A 19,923-nucleotide genomic window follows, 5' to 3' on the forward strand; every position below is an offset into this window, starting at 1 on the left:
CCTGGCTGAGTGGGTGGGCTCAGGCCCTGCTAATGACCTTGCTAAGCTGACCTGGCCCCAGTAGTCACTTTCCCAGTTACTGATGGAGCACTGGGAACTTGTAATTTGGTGAGACACATAGCCGGGTTAAACATTGCATATTTATTTTAACTCTGGAATCGAAACAGTCTGAGGCTGGTTGTCTTGGTGTCTTGTAGCCAGAAAAAGCCAGGTAAGGCCTCACGTGATTTGAGGGCAACATCTGGAGCTGCCTCCAGGGTGTGGAGTGCAGGTGTTCTCAAGTCAGACTGAATTCAAGATGGGAAAATAGGCTTTAAAAGGATTCCCCCCAAGTTTTAAATAGGGGGAATTTTAAATATATAGCAAAGTCGAAGGAACAGTGCGTTGGCCTCGCGTTGCATCATGTGGTTGCGAGCCAGGCGGAGCGTACTGGCCGGTGCCCAGGGCTGGGGGACTCCCTGCACACCCTCCAGTGCCTGTCCAGGAGAAGCTCCCGGGCCGCAGCGGCATCCGGGCACAGAAGCGTGGCTAGGAGGTGCTGGGCCTCTGTGGCACTGCCCTTGCGTCCTTGGGTTCCCTCCACGTCCATCCTCACATCTTCTCCGTGGCCGTGGTGGGTGGCACTGCCCCTGCGTCCTCGCCTCTTCTCGCGGTGGACAGACATCTCACCCCTCAAAGGTTTCCTCGCTGCCCTCATTCACCCACCCCGCCGTCCGCCCTGGCGCACTGGGATGGCGGGCAGAGCGCTGCTCCATGAGGCCCGGGCCACGGCCCTTGGGGACCTCCGCTGTGCCATGGCTGTGCCCCTTCCACCTGCCTGGCCTCCCAGGATCTAAGAAGGGGGACGACCTGCAGTCAGGCTAGCTTTCTGTCCATCTCTAACACCCTTGTGTTCGATAAATACCCTATTCATTTGATAGAGTAGTAGCTTTATCCAAGTAAGGTCCCCTTGTCATTTTCACCATTCCACGGCATTAAACGCCAGGAGCCACACTCGGCCCCACGCTGACCCTCTCCACCCACATGTCTCCCCAGGGGTCGACCTCATTGCTGCCTTCTACGGCTGCCTGTACTGTGGCTGTGTGCCTGTCACTGTGCGGCCCCCGCACCCCCAGAACCTCGCCACCACGCTTCCCACCGTCAAGATGATCGTGGAGGTATGTGTGCCCCAGACGGAGATCTCCTCTCCTCCCGGCCTCTGGTCAGCTCTTTAGGGCTGCATGGGTGGGTTTGCTCCCAGGTGCCACGTCTTACTCGTGCCTTCAATCCCCGGGCTCCACAGGTGAGCAAGTCTGCATGTGTCCTCACCACGCAGGCCATTATGCGACTGCTGAAATCCAAGGAAGCAGCTGCCGCTGTGGACGTCAGAACCTGGCCGACCATTCTAGACACAGGTGCATCCTCAGCGCCCTTGGTGTGTGTGCTGGTCCCACCACAGGGAACTCCCTGCCCTTTCCTTGTTATAGGGATTGCATTGTTGCTCCCCCAAAAATAAAAGTCAGGTAAGAGCAGCTGAAGTAAATGGTAAAGAGGTGCTAAAAGGAGACTCCAGCTGGGTGCTCAGAATGGAGAGAACCATCGAGCTGGGTTCACTTGCCGCGCCGTCTCTGTGGCCAGCAGTGGTCCAAGGTCTGTGTGCCTGTAGCCCAGCTCCTCTGCTGCCTCTGGTGCCTGCCTAGAGGTTGGCAGTTGTGAGCACACAGACAGTTCTCGCAGTGCATACGCACACACCCATCCCTTGTCCCCATCATTGGTGAATGCTGCCACACACTGTGAAAGGCTTGTGGGCCAACCTGGAGGGGCTGAAACCCCCCACCACCACCGTGGCTGTGGGTTCAGCCTAGGCCTGAGAGAGCTTTGGCCCTCCCCAACAAGACAACCCAAACCAGCATCACCCCACAGGCTCCTTCAGTCACTTGGAATACACAGCCACATGGGTGCCGGCCAACTAGCAGACAAGAGTCTCCCCTTCCCCACATCCTTGCCCTCCAGGACACCACCTGTGAGAGAAGGTCACGGACTGTGTTGTTTGCAGCCACCTGCCTGATATCCATCAATAGGCACGAGGAACTGGTCCAGGCAGCCGGTGTGGGGCCCGGGAGGGGTTGAGAGCAGACTGGCCCCAGAGAGTCCCATCACCTCACTGGCCTGCTGCAAAGTGGGCAGCCTCCTGCCCTTGCCTCACCTGTGTCCACTTGTAGTTGGTCAGCAGCTGTGTCCACCTCATGGTCTTAGAGGACTTAATGAAGCACTGTGAGCCCATCCATGGCATTCTCGCTGTGGCTGGAGTTCTTGTTAAGCCTGGCTCTGCCATGGGCTCTGCACCCTCTGACAAAGGCCTGCTCCTCTTGACCTTTCCCCCGGTAACCAAAGTGACTTCCCACACAGTTTTCAGGGCCTGTCTTCTCCACTCCATGTCCACCTTGCCACGGTCCCTGTCACCACATGCTGAGAGCAGTTATGGTGGGTCTGCTCCCTGTGACGTTTACTTGAAGGTTAAAATAAGCTTCCCCGCCTACAGACGCAGCCTGCTTTCTTGTAGCCTAACTTCCATCTGAGCTCACTCTCAGGACTCCCCAAGCATGAATCATGTCTGTCTCTCCCTACAAGAGTCTGAAGCAACATTAACATCAGTGGTATGTTCTGTCCAACAGATGACATACCAAAAAAGAAGGTGGCTAGCATTTTCAGGCCCCCCTCCCCAGACGTGCTTGCGTATTTGGACTTCAGCGTGTCGACTACTGGAATATTAGCGGGTGTGAAGGTTGGTCCTCTGATCATAGCTCCTGTTTGCTTTAGTCCCTGACATGGGGGTGGGCAGAAAGGATATTGGATGCAGGTTTATGCAGGCCCTTCCTCTTATCCAGAGCTTGAAGCAACAATGTTGTTCCTTAAAGTCTGTGTTAAAGACCAATAAACCACAAAATTAGATTAGCCTGAGAGTAATCATATTTTGATGTTTTATGGTAATATCTAAATTTTCTGATTTATGACTGGCCTCGAGGAGCAGGTGGCTTTGATGAGTCTGTCTCCTTATCAGGAGCCAAGAGCTGCATTAATATGCTTTATTATTCTCATTTAGAAGATTTTCAATGTGCTACTTCCTGGATATTATTTCGCTTATAAGAGATTTGAACCAGCCATCTTTTAAGGAAGTAAATATGTGTGGACAGCAGCACTGTTCTTAGCCCTCTCTCTTCCTTCACATCACTGAACAGAACTTTTATTTGGTTCTTCAGATGTCACATGCAGCCACAAGTGCCCTGTGCCGGTCCATAAAGCTGCAGTGTGAGCTGTACCCCTCAAGGCAGATTGCCATCTGCCTTGACCCTTACTGTGGCCTCGGCTTTGCCCTGTGGTGTCTGTGCAGGTGAGTGCTACAGGTAGAGTGTGCAAGTAAGAGGAGAAAGAGTGTGCAGCTGAGAGTACAGGTGAGTGGAAGTAGGGTGTGCAGGTGAGTGGAGGCACAGTGTACGGGTGAGGAGGAAGAGTATGCGGGTGAGTGGAGGAAGAGTGTGCGGGCGAGTGGAGGCACAGTGTGTGGGTCTCCTGCTGCTGCGCCAACCAGCTGGGCTAGAATTGCTCCTATAGGTCTTTAGAATCTTAACATTCTAAGCATTTTTGATGCCCAGGAAGCCAAAGATACACGTTTGTTTGGGGGTGACATGGGTTGGAGTCTGGGTCTAAAATTGAGTCAGAGAGTAAAAATAGGCGTTTCGTTAAACACAAACACAATCCATTAATAATAATTGGGAAGAGATTTCTTAATCCCATCAAGACTAGGAAGTAGTGACAGATCTTTATGACACTGAGTCCCCAACCAGCAGGCCCTGACGCTAACTGTGACCTGGCTCCTTATAAAGTGCTTGGAGGGAGACCAGGACCCCCTGTGTGTCACACCCTCTCCCTACAAGCGTGTTTTCTACTGAAACTCCCACTTGACATTAGGGCAGAATTGTGCCCCTGTCCTGGTTAGAAAAGAAGTGTCCTTGAAGAAGGAAAGAGGCGGCCGCCCCGTCGCCCTGGGGCTGTGCTGACCTCCGCGGCCTCTCGTAGTGTCTACTCTGGACACCAGTCTGTGCTGGTGCCCCCGCTGGAGCTGGAGAGCAACGTGTCCCTGTGGCTTTCGGCCGTCAGCCAGTACAAGGCCCGTGTCACCTTCTGCTCCTACTCAGTGATGGAGATGTGCACCAAGGGCCTTGGTGCACAGACCGGCGTGCTCAGGGTAAGTGCACACAGTCCTGAGGCCTGCCCACCCCGCTTTCCCTCATCTCTCCTCAGGAAGGGCCCCAACCGGGCCCCTGGAAACCTTAAAAAAAGATTCCCAAGACTTGTCCAAGCAGTTTGTTGAAACAGAAAAAAACCTTTCCGTGTGCTGAGCAGACTCGCTCTGTGTCCCCTCTGCGTGCCCACCCTGCTGTGAGCTCCTCGCACACTCCGTACCCTGCTGTGCTCCCACCACGCCTCTGCAGAGGTCCCTCCTCTCATCCACACACCCTATATGGCAGGAGGGGCCGGTGCACAGGGCAGGGGTGGTGGACTCCAGCTCTGAGAGTGTTGCTGGGTCTTCGAGGCCTCAGGGTCGGGAAGGGCCTGGGGCTGGAGCCAGGGAGCTGTGGAGGGTTGGGCCACACAGGAGAGCAGCTGTGGGTGTGGAGTAGATGCATACTCTTTAGTGCTTCCGTAGTTAGAATTTTGAGGAACCAAGACCAGGGCAGAGGAGGCGGGGTTTGTGTTCAACTCGGCCTTTGTGGGCCTTTGTGCGCCTTTGTGCACTTGCTCCTAGGGCCAAACCACCTGTGGTCCCCGAGGAACTCCCTCAGACAGTGCTCAGGGCCGAGGTCTCACCCATTCCTCCCACAGATGAAGGGGGTGAACCTGTCGTGCGTGCGCACATGCATGGTGGTGGCTGAGGAGAGGCCCAGGATCGCGCTGACGCAGTCCTTCTCCAAGCTGTTCAAGGACCTGGGCCTGCCGGCGCGTGCCGTGAGCACCACATTTGGGTGCAGGGTCAACGTGGCCATCTGCCTCCAGGTAAAGCGGCTGGGCCGGAGCTCAGAAGCTTCCTGCTGCCCTGAGGTGGGCGGTTTCTGAATCGTTAACGTGCTTGTCGTACCTGCTGCGTCCATTTCTTGTCCTCTGAGGCTTAGATGTTTTATTTTCCAAACAGCAGTTTAGCTTTGAGAGCTATGAGGGTTTTATTTTAGAAGATGTTCTAGTCTCATTAATGAACAAAGGCTTATTTGGAAAAAATACAAATTGTTCTTGAACAGTGACTGTTACCTTACCTGGAAGAATCTCTAAGTTAGATACAATATGCAGCTAATTTTTTAAAGCAAGAATAAACTTATTTTTTTAGGATATCTACCAATTTTAAATTGAAACATTAGGTGACATGATAATTTGTATTGCCCCGAGTGCATTTTTGAGACAAGCTATTTCACTTACTATAAGGAAACACAAAGTTTCAGAAATGGAGCAGCATTGTCTAGATTTTGTACTAGTATCTCCATTTCACTTCTTTCTACAAACATATTGAATGCCTTCCTCACCCACACAGGACAAGAATTGTTGGGAGGGGAGGTATCACGGAAGCAGAGCAGGGCACCGTGTGGGGCTGCTGCTCCATCTGCAGGGCATTTGCCTGGCTGCAGTGCTCCATCCTGGGTCAGCCTGCGCCAGGCACAGGACAGGTCTCAATTGCAGAGACTGTCATCCTGTTTTCTTGGAGTTTCTGCTCATGTCCTCTCAACTGTGAAAAGACTCTGCTGACCACTCCGAGCCTCCGTCCCTGCCATGTGGCAGGAGGAGGTGGGGTAGGGTCCCCTCCATGTCCCTTGCTGTTGTAGAAAGTAAGACTGAGCATCAGGCTACTGCCAAGTAGTTCGTGGCTGTAAGTGAAGACTTTACTGTCTGCTCAGCATCTAAAAGCCTGTGTCCTCCTTACTCAATATTTGAAGGTATCTGTTCTGTTTGTCGGCATGTGGGATACCATGTGTGATTGCAAAAATCTTAATGGGGTATTCATGTTTTTGCTTTGAGATGCAGTGACACATTTTACTCTCTCTTACTGTGTGTTTCTCACATGGCCTGTTGCTTTCTGTTTGTGTTTCCTGTGGCTGTTTCCTCCCTGTCTCACTCTGCTGGCCTCCTTTGCCTCTGTCAGCCCAACAGGCTGGGAAAGCTGGCTGAGCAGGTAGGACCTTGACCTTGGCCTCGAGGCACCTCTGTGTATCCCCCTTGAGTTCATGTGGCCTTCTCATGAATTCCAGACAAATATGTGTTTCTTTTGCTGTCTAACTTTGCTCACAGTGGATATTATCTGACATATTACAAAAGCTCCTTTGTAACCAACTTAAGAGCAAAACTATTTTCAAAAGAATTTAACATTCATAGCATTGGCTGTGGAGGAAGGGCTTTGTTTAGTCTCAGTGAAGAAGTTTTTGTTTTAATCCTAGGGCAGACATAGGTCATGTTGTCTGGGACCTTCAGAGAATGATGTTGAGCAGATTGTCCATTTAATTTGATGTTCCTTATCTAATAAAACAGAACATAACCATCCTTTAATCAGGATCAATGTCAAATGTCACATAAGAGGAGAGAGAAGTGAGGAGTCATTTGGGCTAATCTCTGAGAGAGCTTCTGCTGTGCCAGCCCTCAGGAGAGTTAGCTCCTCTGGTGGGGGGCCAGGCCCCACCCGGCGGCTTGGTGGAGACGTCCCCCAAAACCCCTAGCGGTGTTTTCACCATATTATACAGCATAGAGACCAGTGGGAATAGAGAGCTGTTAGAACTGAAATGTAAAATTGTAGGTTTTGACATCTTCATTCAGTGTTATTGGATGTTTCACTCAATATCAAGCCATGTAGGTGTTTGGATGGAAGGCATCAGGGCCCCTGGGCAGACTCACTGCTGGGAGCAGAGCTGCTCCCTCCCAGGTGTCCCCACTGGCAGGAGCTGCCACACGGCTGTGCCACATAGATGCAGACACACTCCTGAAAATGAGTTGAGCGTGAGGACCCTGAACAGAAGTTCCTCTGCTGCTCTCCTTCCAGGGCACTGCCGGCCCAGACCCCACGACCGTCTACGTGGACATGAGAGCGCTGCGCCATGACAGGTAACGGCCTGTCCACACCCACCCTGACGTTCTGCAGGCTGAGTCTGCCCTAACTGGACCTCCCGGCACCCAGATGTTAGTGGACGGCTGGCTGAGTCAGCGTGCTCTGCTGGGGGAGCCTGGGCTTCCTTTTCTGCTTCCCTGTGTCCTCAAGGTTCAGTCAATGTCCCTTTATCTGCCATCCCACAACCAAGGAGGATGATAAGAGTGACCCAACAATTGACATTTATTTTTTTATGGGGTAGAAGACAAGTAAGCAGCTAATGGTAAGGACATTTTTTACATGATACCATTTTAAGGAAGGATGTAGTTTTTACATCACTAAACTTGTGCTAGGGCCACAGTGTGTACCTGTGGCTCTCAGCCCCTCCCAGCTTTGAAGTTCAGATCCCAGTTCTGGATCCTCAAACATGGTCACACAGCATGGTGAACAGGGGTGGAACTTACTGAGGGTGGGGAGACAGCTGTTGAGAATGGCCCCAGAGAGACCTGGAGCAAGGTCCTACCCTGAGCCTTGCCAGGTGAACTGGGCAGGTGGTGCTGGCACACGGAGCAGGTAGAGGGTGAGTCCCCTGTGGCACCTGAGGTCACTGCTCCAAGGTCATGATCAAAAGGCTAAAGGCTTGGCTTTTGTCAATAGACTGACCGTCACAATGGTAATCAATTTCTGATTACCTTATGAGTTACCTTTTTAGACATTGTTATCTGTGTAGTAAGTTTTATTCTGAAATTTTTCCCTTGTTAATTTTTAGGGTACGTTTGGTAGAACGGGGTTCTCCACACAGTCTGCCGTTGACGGAGTCTGGAAAGGTAGTGGAAGCTGCAACTTATGCCTCTGTCACATGCCTTAGTCCTTTCTGTCCTTTCTTAGTTCTGGAAGGTTCTAGGAGCTGCAGTTCTCCTGATGAACACAGATCGACTGTGGTTGGGGTTGGGCTGGGTTGATGCAGAAAGCCTCCGCTCCTCCTCACTGCAAACACACACAGACCCTAGGCTGAGTCCTTAAATACACATCTGAGTTCAAAACCAAGAAACCCAGAAGGAACTCCCACAGCTGGGGCTTGAGGCCGCAGGGCCCTCGGGTCAGGGCCCGATGCGTTCACCATGGTCCTGGAGCAAGAGCTGGCACAGGCACACAGCTAGAGTGCATGGTGGCCCTGACCCTGGACTGGGGCGTGCAAGAACTCAGCCCCTGACCCAGGTGACAGCCAGAAAGTCGTCCCCACTACGGTCTTAGGCAGTAGGTGGAGTCCTAGCCCCTGCATTGGCAATTTACCATTAAAGCCAGTCCAGGCCTGGTAAGGCCCTGGGAGCCCACATAGCTTTTGAGGGAGGGGGCTGTGCGACCACTTGAGGGCACCCAAGTAAAAACTGAGCTGCCATGACAGGGGATCAGCAGATGTAGACCCAGAAGAACAGGCATCCTCAGAACCAGAGAAGATTGGAAGGAAGGAAGAAACTCATATGGCCCCATCTGGCACTGTGAGAAGGGGGACGGACTGGTGATGGGTCTGAACAGCAGCCGTGTGCTACAGCTGACCACCAGGAGACAGCAGGATAGAGGGCAGGGCTTTGTGCCCACTGTGGCCAGGAACAGACAGCCCCCCAACCTCAGGGCCTTGCCCAGCTCCTGCTGCACATCCATGGTAGGTCAGGGTGCAGGTGGGGCTCTGTCCGTCTCTGCACCTGCACAGTCCCAGAGGCAAGAAATGGAGCTTGGTGCAGCCCACGCAGCCTAGAGGGGCCAGCCTGACTCTGCTCACAGACCCCATGGCCACAACTGCCTTTAGGGAGGCAGGGAGGTGCCCAGAGAGGGACAGGGCAGCAGGGGCAGCAATAGGACGAGGCTGTGGTGGATGTGCTGGGGATGAGTGAGGAGGAGTGAGCACTGCAGGAGCTGTGTAGCTGCAGAGGTGGCTGGGCTTGGTCCCCTGAGGAGCACCAGCTGTGGAGATATGGGGCAGCTGATGCAAAGGTCCTGGGTTGGGAGCATGGGCCACAGGAAGGCCAGTGTGGCTGGAGCTGAGCTGGGGGAGAGGAGAAATGAATGAATGAGTCAGTGAGTGAATGAATGAACTCACATGCAGTGCAGGGCATGGGAGCACACCCCCCATGTATCTTGTGTAGTGCTGCTCCAAGTAGAGCAGCTGAGAGAGGGATGTAGGGTCACTAAGGCTGCTGGTTCCCTCTCATCCTTTTCTTTTGTTTTTGGGTGAGGAAGTTTGGCTCTGAGCTAACATCTGTAGCCAATCCTCCTCTTTTTGCTTGAGGAAGAGTGGCTCTGAGCTAACATCTGTGCCAATCCTCCTCTATTTTGTATATGGGACGCTGCCAGAGCATGGCTTGATGAGCAGTGTTTAGGTCTGTACCCGGGATCTGAACCTGCGAACCCTAGGCTGATGAAGTGGAGTGTGCGAACTTAATCGCTACAAACCACTGGGCTGGTCCCTCCCATCCTTTTCTGAGCGCAGAAACATGCGTACACTGGAGCTCGCACCCAGCATCCCATTTTGCATCATCCTTTTTGTAATCTTAGCATATCTTCCCCTGATCACTAAGCCTCAAAACAGTTTTAGTGCCTTTTTTGTGTCACAAGTGGCTGCACCAGGATTGTTTTAATCACCTTTTTTTTGTCGGGCTTTTCTTCCCTCTCATATTTTGCTTTTACAGTAACTTGGGCCTGACAGATGTGTGTTCTGGAAAGACAGCTCTGGCTTCAGGGTTCAGGTGGGCCACACAGGGAGAAGTTGGAGGCTCCACTAGCATCCTGGAAATCAGGATCGTCCCACTGGGACATTGTGGCGAGGGTGTGGCAACAGCAGGAGGAGAGGAGGGCCTGGCGCTGACCGTTGGCAACAAAGCCTGCATTCACGCCTTCCTGTGACCCCTTGTCCCTTCCTCCCACCTGCCCGGAGGTCCCCAGTGTCATCTCCCATTTTATATGTGGGGCAAGTAAGGACACAGAACAGGTGTCCAGGCCCAGAGCAGCCAGGTGGTCTGACCTGAGCCCACTGAGGGCCCCCCAGGACCGGGTGTTGGGAAGGTCCCTGCCCTGAGGAAACCTCCCCTGGAACATTCTCATGGTTCCTGGAGAGCCAGTGCCTCCATTTGTCCTGAGTCAGTGGTTGGACTGACTCCGAGTCACAGAACAGGAAGGGCTTCTTCATAGTTAGGTTCCAGGTCCAGAACTAGGAGGCTTGATGGAGCCCATGGACAAGGCCCTTGCAGGCTAGGCTTGGGGCAGCCGAGTGTGGTGCTTGGATGGCCCCTGCACTTGTGTGCCCCCATGAGCAGCAGGTGCTCTGCGTGTGGCCCTAGTGCAGGATCCTAGGGAGAGCACATGCTTATGTAGACCCTTTCTGCCCTGCTTGACCTCAAAATAGGGTCCATTCTTGGGAACTGTGGTAATTTTGCTAAGCTTCACAATTTAATTTTATCTATTAAAGTCTCTTCTTTCTATTAAAATTCAAAATCACATTTAGGTTGGCTTCTGAACCTCCTGATCACTCCCATGTGCACATCATGTCATTTGGACCCGTTTCTGAGGACATTATTTTTAATGCAGTTGAATCAGGAGTCTCATATTGTCTTTGACACGAGGCATCGTTCTCCTTCCAGATCCTCCCTGGGGTGAAGGTCATCATTGCACACACCGAGACCAAAGGGCCGCTTGGAGACTCACACCTGGGAGAGGTGAGGCTGGAGGGCCTGGGCCCCAGGGGGACTGTGCTCCGGAGCCTCACACACTGCTCCTTAGCCCCCTCCCCTTTCTGCCCCAGATTCAGGAATTCTAAACCCTTTGGGGTCACACATGCTTTGGGGAATCTGTCAGAAGCTGTTTGGCACTTCCTCCCAACCCACATTCATGCTCCCAGACCCAGTCCCTGGGTAGGATTTTGGGGTCCTGAGGATGAGCTCCCCAAGGATTGCCCACCAACAGAGGAAAACCTTGAGTTGTTTTTTTTTTTTTTTTTAAGATTTTATTTCTTCCTTTTTCTCCCCAAAGCCCCCCAGTACATAGTTGTGTATTCTTCATTGTGGGCTCCTCTAGTTGTGGCATGTGGGATGCTGCCTCAGCGTGGTCTGATGAGCAGTGCCATGTCCGCGCCCAGGATTCGAACTGACGAAACACTGGGCCGCCTGCAGCGGAGCGCGCGAACTTAACCACTCGGCCACGGGGCCAGCCCCGGAAAACCTTGAGTTTTATAGGTACTGGGAGGCCTAGGAGCCACACATGAACCAGCAGCAACAGAAAAAGCAGCTTCCCCTTCAAAAGCAGTTCCTGCACCAAGCCAGAAGCTGCACCCTCGAGGGAGAAACTAGCACAGGGCAGACACTGAGGTTGGGAGGGAGGGGTCCTCTGTGTCCTGAGGACACAGCGTGGGGAGGTCCTCATCATCCCAGGACACAGGCCATGTGGGAACTGTGTTGACGTGCTTTTATTTATGCACATGTGTCTACAGTAACTTGAGATAGGTGGGACCTCTTACCTGGAGGCCAGGATGGCAGGTAGAGTGCATGTCAAGGCCTGAGTGCCCCGCTTGGTCTGTTAGGATGGGAATGGTCTCACACTCCCAGTTCCAAGCTCTGAGGACATGCTGTGTAACCAGTGTCCTGGTGCCAGGTGGGCATAAGGACCCTTGTGCCCTTATGCTGCAGACAGCTTCCAGGGTCCCAGCAGGCCCTGTTCATGTTCAGGGGTATTCACAGAGATGCTGTTCAGTCTCTGTCAGATCGGGACGGAGACATCCATGAACCCAGGGGCCTCCCTGGGGCCGCATCTCATCCTAAGGGGAAGATATCCCAGTCCCAAGGCTGGGTGTGGTCGGCGGGGGGCCTTCCCCCAGCCATCCCCCTTCCTGGCCAGTTGGACCTAGGCCTGTTAAGACAACAGTGTGCCCCCAAGATGGTCACAGAGGGTCTGTGCCAGGCTGGGAACCTACCTCGTGGTAGAAGGCCCTGTCAGCTGCCCCATCTGCTCTTTTGGATGCTGCCTTGTGGGGACGTCTAGAGCCAGGTGCTCAGTCTGGGGAAGCAACTCTGGGTGCTGGATAGGTCCCATGTTTAGAAGGACACCCCAGGGGTGTCCCAGGGGTGTCAGGGGCCCCATGACACTCTGGGTACCATTAGTACATATATGGCCAATAAGGGTATGTGGATGCATGTAAACTTACGCATGCCTGCGGGGCAAGTCTAGTGGCTCTCATCCTCCACTCTGAGCCCTCACTCACTTCACTTGTACCTCTTGGAAATGCAGATTGCTCCCAGTTCTTTCTCACTGTTGACAGTAGTTTGATGTGAGGAATGGAGCAGTACCTCTCTGAGCTCATCCACATCGCAGAGTCCCACAGATGTCATTCCTGGTCAAAGGCGAGGAATGCTTCAATGGAAGGAGAGAAAAATTACTCATTTGCTTTCCCTGCCTGCAATTTTAACTTAGTTCGCAAGATAAGAAACACTGAAAACAACCCCTCTCCCCCTGCATTGTTCAGTTTTTCTTAAGCACTCTTGGCTAGCGGATGTCACATGACAGAATCTGTGTTCAGCGTTTGTGACGCACCAACACTCTTGTCCTCTGGGCCCCACCAGATCTGGGTGAGCAGCCCCCACAATGCAACTGGGTACTACACAGTCTACGGGGAGGAGTCACTTCACGCTGACCACTTCAGTGCCCGGCTGAGTTTTGGAGACACTCAGACCATTTGGGCAAGGACTGGCTACCTCGGCTTCCTTCGAAGAACAGAGCTCACTGATGCCAGTGGAGGTGAGGGGTTACCGTGAAGCCCCTGCATCAGCGCTGTGTGTGTTGGAGGGGGGTGGTCTGTCCGCACCCCACAGGAGTTCTGGTGCTGCAACCTATGAACCCAACATGCACACCACAGCATCCTGGAGATTCCTGCTGACTCACCTCACCCATTGCTGTGCGCTTGTATCTTTAGGTATGGGGTAAAGGACATGTTCAGATAGTGGTTTTCTCTGAAAATTACTGTTCTTCCCTCTGTGGCTGTGCATGACTGTCCTTGGACCCTTGGCCTGCTGAGGCTGTGGGGGTATTAGTGATAAGGCCATCAGGTCTTTCCCAGGCAGAGCCACCAGCACATTACACCAACTGTGTGTGGCACCCTCCTGATGCATGACCACTCAAAGTTGCAGAATCCCCTAGACCACAGCAGGCCCACCAAAGTCAGAACCTCTAGTCGCCATTATAGGTGCTGTTTTGTTTCCAGAGATAGTACAGATTATTTTTAAACATATATTCAGACACCGACATAACTTTTCTGAGGTGGTTACTGGCTGCAGAGATGTAATCACACAGAATCGAGGTTTTGGACAGCACATCAGGCCGCCTGAGGTCTCACCTGGCAGAAGGCTCAGATATCACGTGATGTTTGAGTAGCCAGCTCCCTGTCCCAGAGAGCAGTGACTTAGGGCTGACACAGACATGCAGAGAGCACCCAGCTTTCACTCTGCCTTTCTGAGGTGTGTGAACTGTGCTGTTCACAGAGCGACACGACGCACTGTATGTTGTTGGGTCTCTGGATGAAACACTCGAACTGAGGGGCATGCGGTACCATCCCATTGACATCGAGACATCCGTAATACGAGCACACAGGAGCATCGCAGAGTGGTAAGATCCCAGGGGAGGGCGAGTCCCACCCCGTTCACCCATCCTCTCCTCTGGGGCAGAGCCAGGGACTGTGGGCTTCCTGCCTGCTCACGTGGTTCCAGCAGACCCTCTCCACCAGGGACGTGCCAGCAGCTGCTTGCCTTTCCAGGAGCCTACCCCAGGCCTCTCGCAGGTTCTTCTCCCTCCAGATACACTCTGTGAAACACACCACACACCCCTTGGTGCCCTTTGCTTGGGTTTTGCTTGGTTTTTCATGTTTTCCTAATCAGTTTTCAACTAAGAGTCTGTCCCTGAATGCACAGGCAAAACCTGAGACCTCCACAGTTTATCCTGAAGTGTTTCTGCTTTTAATGTGAATTTTCTAATTTAAATCGTTGTGACTCAATTTCTTCACTTTGCAGGGAGTTTGCGTTGAGACAGGTACAGCTTTCAACGTCAAATAATACTCTTGATTCTTAGGAGGAACTTTAATTAGACTAGATATTCCTATAAAAGACATTTAGCCTAACCTTTAAATTGTAAATGATGTTAAGCAATAGTGTGATGTCAATGAATATCCTTCAGTTTTTTTCACTATTCTCTATTGGGCACCGTTTCTTGCATGTCCAGTGGCCCCCAGAAGCCTGTGCCCATCTCCCATGTGATGCCATCTGTCTTCTCCCTGCAGTGCTGTGTTCACCTGGACCAACCTGCTGGTGGTGGTGGTGGAGTTGGATGGGCTGGAGCAAGATGCACTGGATCTGGTGGCCCTGGTGACAAATGTGGTGCTGGAGGAGCATCACCTGGTCGTGGGTGTGGTGGTCATCGTGGACCCGGGTGTGATCCCCATCAACTCTCGGGGCGAGAAGCAGCGCATGCACCTGCGTGACGGCTTTCTGGCCGACCAGCTGGACCCAATCTACGTTGCCTACAACATGTGAGCACAGCTCGCTAACCCCCAGGTTCCTGAGACAGGCGTGATCCAGGTTTCCCCAGCATTGGAACCAGTTGAAGGTGCTGGAATATGTGAAAACACTGCAGTGTCTGCACCACTGGGAGAAAGGATTCCAGTCTTCATGGAACACCGTGCCCCTTCCTCTGCTTTTCCAGATCCATCTCAAGGTTCCCCAAATCTCATTTTAGAACCACTTCTTGAATTATTTGAAGAAAATTTTTAATCTTCAAGGACATTTATAAAAACACAAATGTCAGTGTTTTACAGGCAGGGTAACTGGGAAAGGGAAGGCCTGGTGTGGGCATCGCAAGGAATTGCAAGTGCACGGTTGCTCTCTGCAAGTTGCGAGTTTGCACTTTCTTGGCTAAAAATATAGTTCTTAATTTTAAAAATTCAATTATTTATTCCCACTTCAAATGACAAGTTCATATATAGAATTTATGCTAGAAAGAACTTGAGGCCTCTAAGAAAGCTGCTTCACAGGGAAGAGCAGAGCCTAGAAAAGCTGGTGGAAAGGGAGCGAGTCCCAGCCTGCCGTTCCTGCTCAAACCCCAGACCAGGCACAGCCTCACTTCCTTTATTGAAACAGGTATGCCCCATTGTCTGCATATGTTGTCACTAATACTCAGTAAGTGCCATTTGGGGCTGTCAAGTTAGATGCTCTGTTTTGGAAAGATAAACCAGCATTTAGTTTTAAACCACTTTCGTAGGTTTGTAACTTCATGCTGTTTAGTTGAAGTGCTTGTTTTTATAACAGTACAATGTAAATTCTCAATACATGGAAGTGTACTGAATTATTTTTATTACAAGTTAGCAGATTTAGAAGCATTAGTGGCAGCATGTGAGGTTTCACGTCCTCAGTGCTCTTTGCTGAGCACCTGCAGTGCAGTCAAGGAGCCGTAGGGAGAGCCTTGCCCCAGGAGAGCTTTCACATTTTGAGTTGCGTGCTTATAAAATTTGGCCAAACCATATTCAGTTGTTTTATTCAAACTTGACTAAACTGAGTGATCTAATATTATAGTAAACCTAAATCAAAGAAGAGAATGTAAAATCCTTTAGATACTTCTAAGAATTTGAAGTGAAGCTCAAATCTAAGATATAGATTATTTTTATATAGCTAATAAAGAGTGTGTTATGAAGTTGTTGGGTTTTGGGGGGACTGAAGGTGGAAAGTTTATGAATCATGCATGCTTCATAGAAATAACCAGGTTTTTCTAGAACTAGCCTGGAAATTAGCCTGGACCAGTGCCTAAGAAAGCTGTTAATTCTCTACCAAATGGGTCTGGCTAACTGGGCCGACTCAGATCTTACTCTTACTTGGCTACAAGTAACACATGCATAGTAGCTCTATTTGCCTGTGGTGATGGACTGAGGTGTAGTATATTCCAACATACTGGAATTCTAATAATCCTATTGTAATTATGTATATAATCTGTGTAACTTATTGTTTGACATACAGAGGTTCTAGCAGTGGACTAATGGACATTCCTTATAATAGAATGGCCAGGAGGAGAAAGAACTACCTAACCCTAATCTTAATACTGTAGTTTTATAGCAAACAAATATTGTAAAATCTTTGTATTGAAAGGTCAGTGGCAGTAAGGCAAGGTGTCTTGTAAATTAAGATTTTAAGAAGTGCATTAAAATGTTTTAAAATTACTCTTTGGGAATTGTGTATATCACACTAAAATTTTTTTATATCATTATGTTAATAAAAGTTATTGACTTTGTAATTCTGCATTTTGAAATGTGTGAAAAGGTTTTCAAAGTTACCCCAAATAGGATGTATTTTATTATGCATTCCTTTTTTCTGAATATAAAAGCTTTTATGCTTACAGCATAAAATCTACAAAGTACATTAAGATGTAAAACAGAAAATTAAAATCTCCTATAATCCTACCTCTGAGTAATAGCAGCATTAGTATTTGACATAAATCCTTTAAGGGATTTATTTTTTCCTTTTTAAAATTTTTACAAAATTAGATCATATACTTTTATAATCTGCTTTTGTACTTAATAAATTACAGACTTTTTAATCTATAACATATATTCTTCTACATGTTTCAACGACTGTGTCATATGGGTGTGCCATGACAAAGAGAGCTTTTACTCTGTTGCTGTACATCAATGTTGTTTCAACAGTGCTGCAGTGAACCTCCTTGTAGGTGTGTTCACACTTCTGTGATTACAATTACTGCCTCAGGCTCAATTCCTACAGGTGGAGTGAATGGGTCAGAGTTCATGCCAGGTTCGAAGCTTTGGGTGCCTGCTGCCCTGAAGAACAGCAAAAGGGCAATGTGAGAGTGGTCTCTTTCCAGCAGCCTGATAGTGCTGGCAATGGACTTTTGCTCAAGATTGAAATAAGTCCTTGCCAATTTGATAGTCAAGTAGTGTCATGTCACTATAGAAATACAAAGGATTATGAGAGAATACAACAAAAAGCTATATGCCAACAAATTGGATAATCTAGAAGAGATGTATAAATTCTTAGAATCATACAACCTTCCAAAACTGAATCAAGAAGAAATAGAGAATCTGAATAGACCAATCGCTAGTAAGGAGATCAAAACAGTAATCAATTGGGAGAAGATATTTGCAAACCATGTATCAGATAAGGGGTTAATTTCCAAAATAAGCAAAGAACTCATGAGTCTCAACAACAAAAAAAAACCAACAACCCAATTAAAAAATGGGCAAACGATCTGAACAGACATTTCTCCAAAGAAGATATACAGACAGGCAACAGGTACATGAAAACGTGTTCAACATCATCGGCTATCAGGGAAATACAAATCAAAACTACAATGAGATATGACCTCACTCTCATGAGAATGGTTATAATTAACAAGACAGGAAACAAGTGTTGGAGAAGATATGGAGGGAAGGGAACTCTCATACACTGCTGGTGGGAGTGTAAACTGGTGCAGTCACTATGGAAAACAGTATGGAGCATCCTCAGAAAATTAAGAATAGATCTACCATGGGGCTGGCCCCGTGGCCGAGGGGTTAAGTCTGCACGCTCCTCTGCAGGCGGCCCAGTGTTTCGTTGGTTCGAATCCTGGGCGCAGACATGGCACTGCTCATCAAACCACACTGAGGCAGCATCCCACATGCCACAACTAGAAGGACCCACAATGAAGAATGTACAACTATGTACTGGGGGGTTTTGGGGAGAAAAAGGAAAAAAAATAAAATCTTTAAAAAAAAAAAAAAAAGAATAGATCTACCATATGATTCAGTTATTCCACTGCTGGGTATTTATCCAAAGAACTTGAAAACACAAATGCATAAAGATACGTGCACCGCTATGTTCATCACAGCATTATTCACAATCACCAAGGTTTGGAAGCAACCTAGGTGCCCATCAAGGGATGAAGGGATAAAGAAGATGTGGTATATATACACAATGGAATACTACACAATGGAATACTACTTAACCATAAAAAATTATGAAATCCAGCCATTTGTGACAACATGGATGGACCTTGAAGGCATTATGCTAAGCAAAATAAGTCAGAGGGAGAAAGTCAAATACCATATGATCTCACTCATAAGTGAAGATAAAAATGACAAACACACACAGCAACAGAGACTGGATTTATGATTACCACAGGGGAAGCAGGGAGGGAGGAGAGCAAAAGGGGTAATTAGGCACACGTGTGTGGTGATGGATGGTAATTAGTCTCTGGGTAGGGAACATGATGTAATCCACACCGAATTCGAAATATATTATGATGTACATCTGAAAGTTACATAATGCTATAATCGTATGTTATTGCTATAAAAATTAAAATTAAAAAAAAAAAAAAAACTAATCAAAAACCTCCCCAAAAAAAAGTCCAGGACCAGACGGCCTCCCCAGTGAATTCTACCAAACATTCAAAGAAGACTAATTATCTATACTTCTCAAACTCTTCCCAAAAAATGGAAGAGGACAGGATGCTTCCTAACTCATTCTACAAGACCAACATTACCCTGATACCAAAACCAGACAAGGACAACACACAAAAAAGTACAGGCCAATATCACTGATGAACATAGATGCAAAAATCCTCAACAAAATACTAGCAAATTGAATATGACAATACATTAAAAAGATCACATACCATGATGAAGTGGTGTTTATTCCAGGGATGCAGGGATGGTTCAACATCCACAAATCAATCAACATGCTACATCACATTAACAAAATGAAGAATAAAAATCACATGATAATCTCAACAGATGCAGAGAAAGCATTCAACAAGATACAGCATCCATTTATGATAAAAACAATACAATGGGTATAGAAGGAAAGTACCTCAATGTAATAAAGGCTATATATGACAAACCCACAGGTAACATCTTACTCTAATGGTGAAAACCTGAAAGCTATCCCTTTAAGAACCAGGAACAAGACAAGGATGCTCTCTTTCACCAATCTTATTTAACATAGTATTGGAAGTCCTAGCCAGAGCAGTCAGGCAAGAAAAAGAAATAAAAGGGATCCAAACTGGAAAGGGAGAAGTAAAACTGTCACTATTCGCAGATGACATGATTTTATATAGAGAAAACCCTAAAGAATCTCCCCAAAACTAAGAGAAATAGTAAACAGATACAGTAAAGTTGCAGGATACAAAATCAACATACAAAAATCAGTTATGTTTCTATACACTAAAACTAGCAGAAAGAGAAATTAACAATACAATCCCATTTACAATCCCAAGTAAAAGAATAAAATACCCAGAGAATAAATTTAACCAAAGAGGTGAAAGACCTATACACTGAAACCTATAAAACGTTATTGAAATAAATTGAAGAAAACACAAAGAAATGGAAAGATATTCCATGCTCATGGATTGGAAGAATTAACAGAGTTAAAATGTCCATACTTCCTAAAGCAATCTGCAGATTCATGGCAATCACTACCAAAGTCCCAATGACATTTTTCATGGAAAGAGAACAAAGAATCCTAAAATTTATATGAAACAACAAAAGACCCCAAATAGCTAAAGCAATCCTGAGAAAAAAGAACAAAGCTTGAGGTATCACACTCCCTGATTTCAAAATATACTACAAACCTATAGTAATCAAAACAGCATGGTACTGGCATGAAAACAGACACACAGATCAATGGAACACCATCAAGAGCCCAGAAATAAACCCACACATCTATGGACAGCTAATTTTTGACAAAGGAGCCAAGAACATAAAATGGAGAAAGGAAAATCTCTTCAACAAATGGTGTTGGGAAAACTGGACAGCC

The 19,923-nt window shown here is 48.6% G+C and overlaps 1 protein-coding gene across 37 annotated transcripts in view; it reads left to right on the forward strand.

Moving 5' to 3' along the window:
- Positions 1-16,718, forward strand: part of DIP2A (disco interacting protein 2 homolog A) — a 130,545-nt gene extending 113,827 nt beyond the window's left edge. For 16 of the 37 annotated variants that reach the window (XM_070597736.1, XM_070597756.1, XM_070597735.1 and 13 more), the window contains 13 exons: positions 1,036-1,157; positions 1,283-1,394; positions 2,655-2,764; positions 3,240-3,370; positions 4,057-4,225; positions 4,864-5,034; positions 6,167-6,196; positions 7,055-7,116; positions 7,869-7,926; positions 10,735-10,809; positions 12,706-12,880; positions 13,621-13,744; positions 14,412-16,718. In XM_070597736.1, coding sequence (XP_070453837.1) covers positions 1,036-1,157; positions 1,283-1,394; positions 2,655-2,764; positions 3,240-3,370; positions 4,057-4,225; positions 4,864-5,034; positions 6,167-6,196; positions 7,055-7,116; positions 7,869-7,926; positions 10,735-10,809; positions 12,706-12,880; positions 13,621-13,744; positions 14,412-14,664 — 1,592 coding nt within the window. In that variant the 3' untranslated portion in view covers positions 14,665-16,718. Of the gene's footprint in view, positions 1-1,035; positions 1,158-1,282; positions 1,395-2,654; positions 2,765-3,239; positions 3,371-4,056; positions 4,226-4,863; positions 5,035-6,166; positions 6,197-7,054; positions 7,117-7,868; positions 7,927-10,734; positions 10,810-12,608; positions 12,881-13,620; positions 13,745-14,411 lie in introns of all 37 variants that reach the window. The other 21 variants (XM_070597738.1, XM_070597763.1, XM_070597737.1 and 18 more) reach the window with 5 other exon arrangements.
- Positions 16,719-19,923: the final 3,205 nt, after the last annotated feature.

This window comes from Equus przewalskii, chromosome 27 (genome assembly GCF_037783145.1).
Source record: "Equus przewalskii isolate Varuska chromosome 27, EquPr2, whole genome shotgun sequence".
In the NCBI taxonomy this organism is placed as follows: Eukaryota; Metazoa; Chordata; class Mammalia; order Perissodactyla; family Equidae; genus Equus; species Equus przewalskii.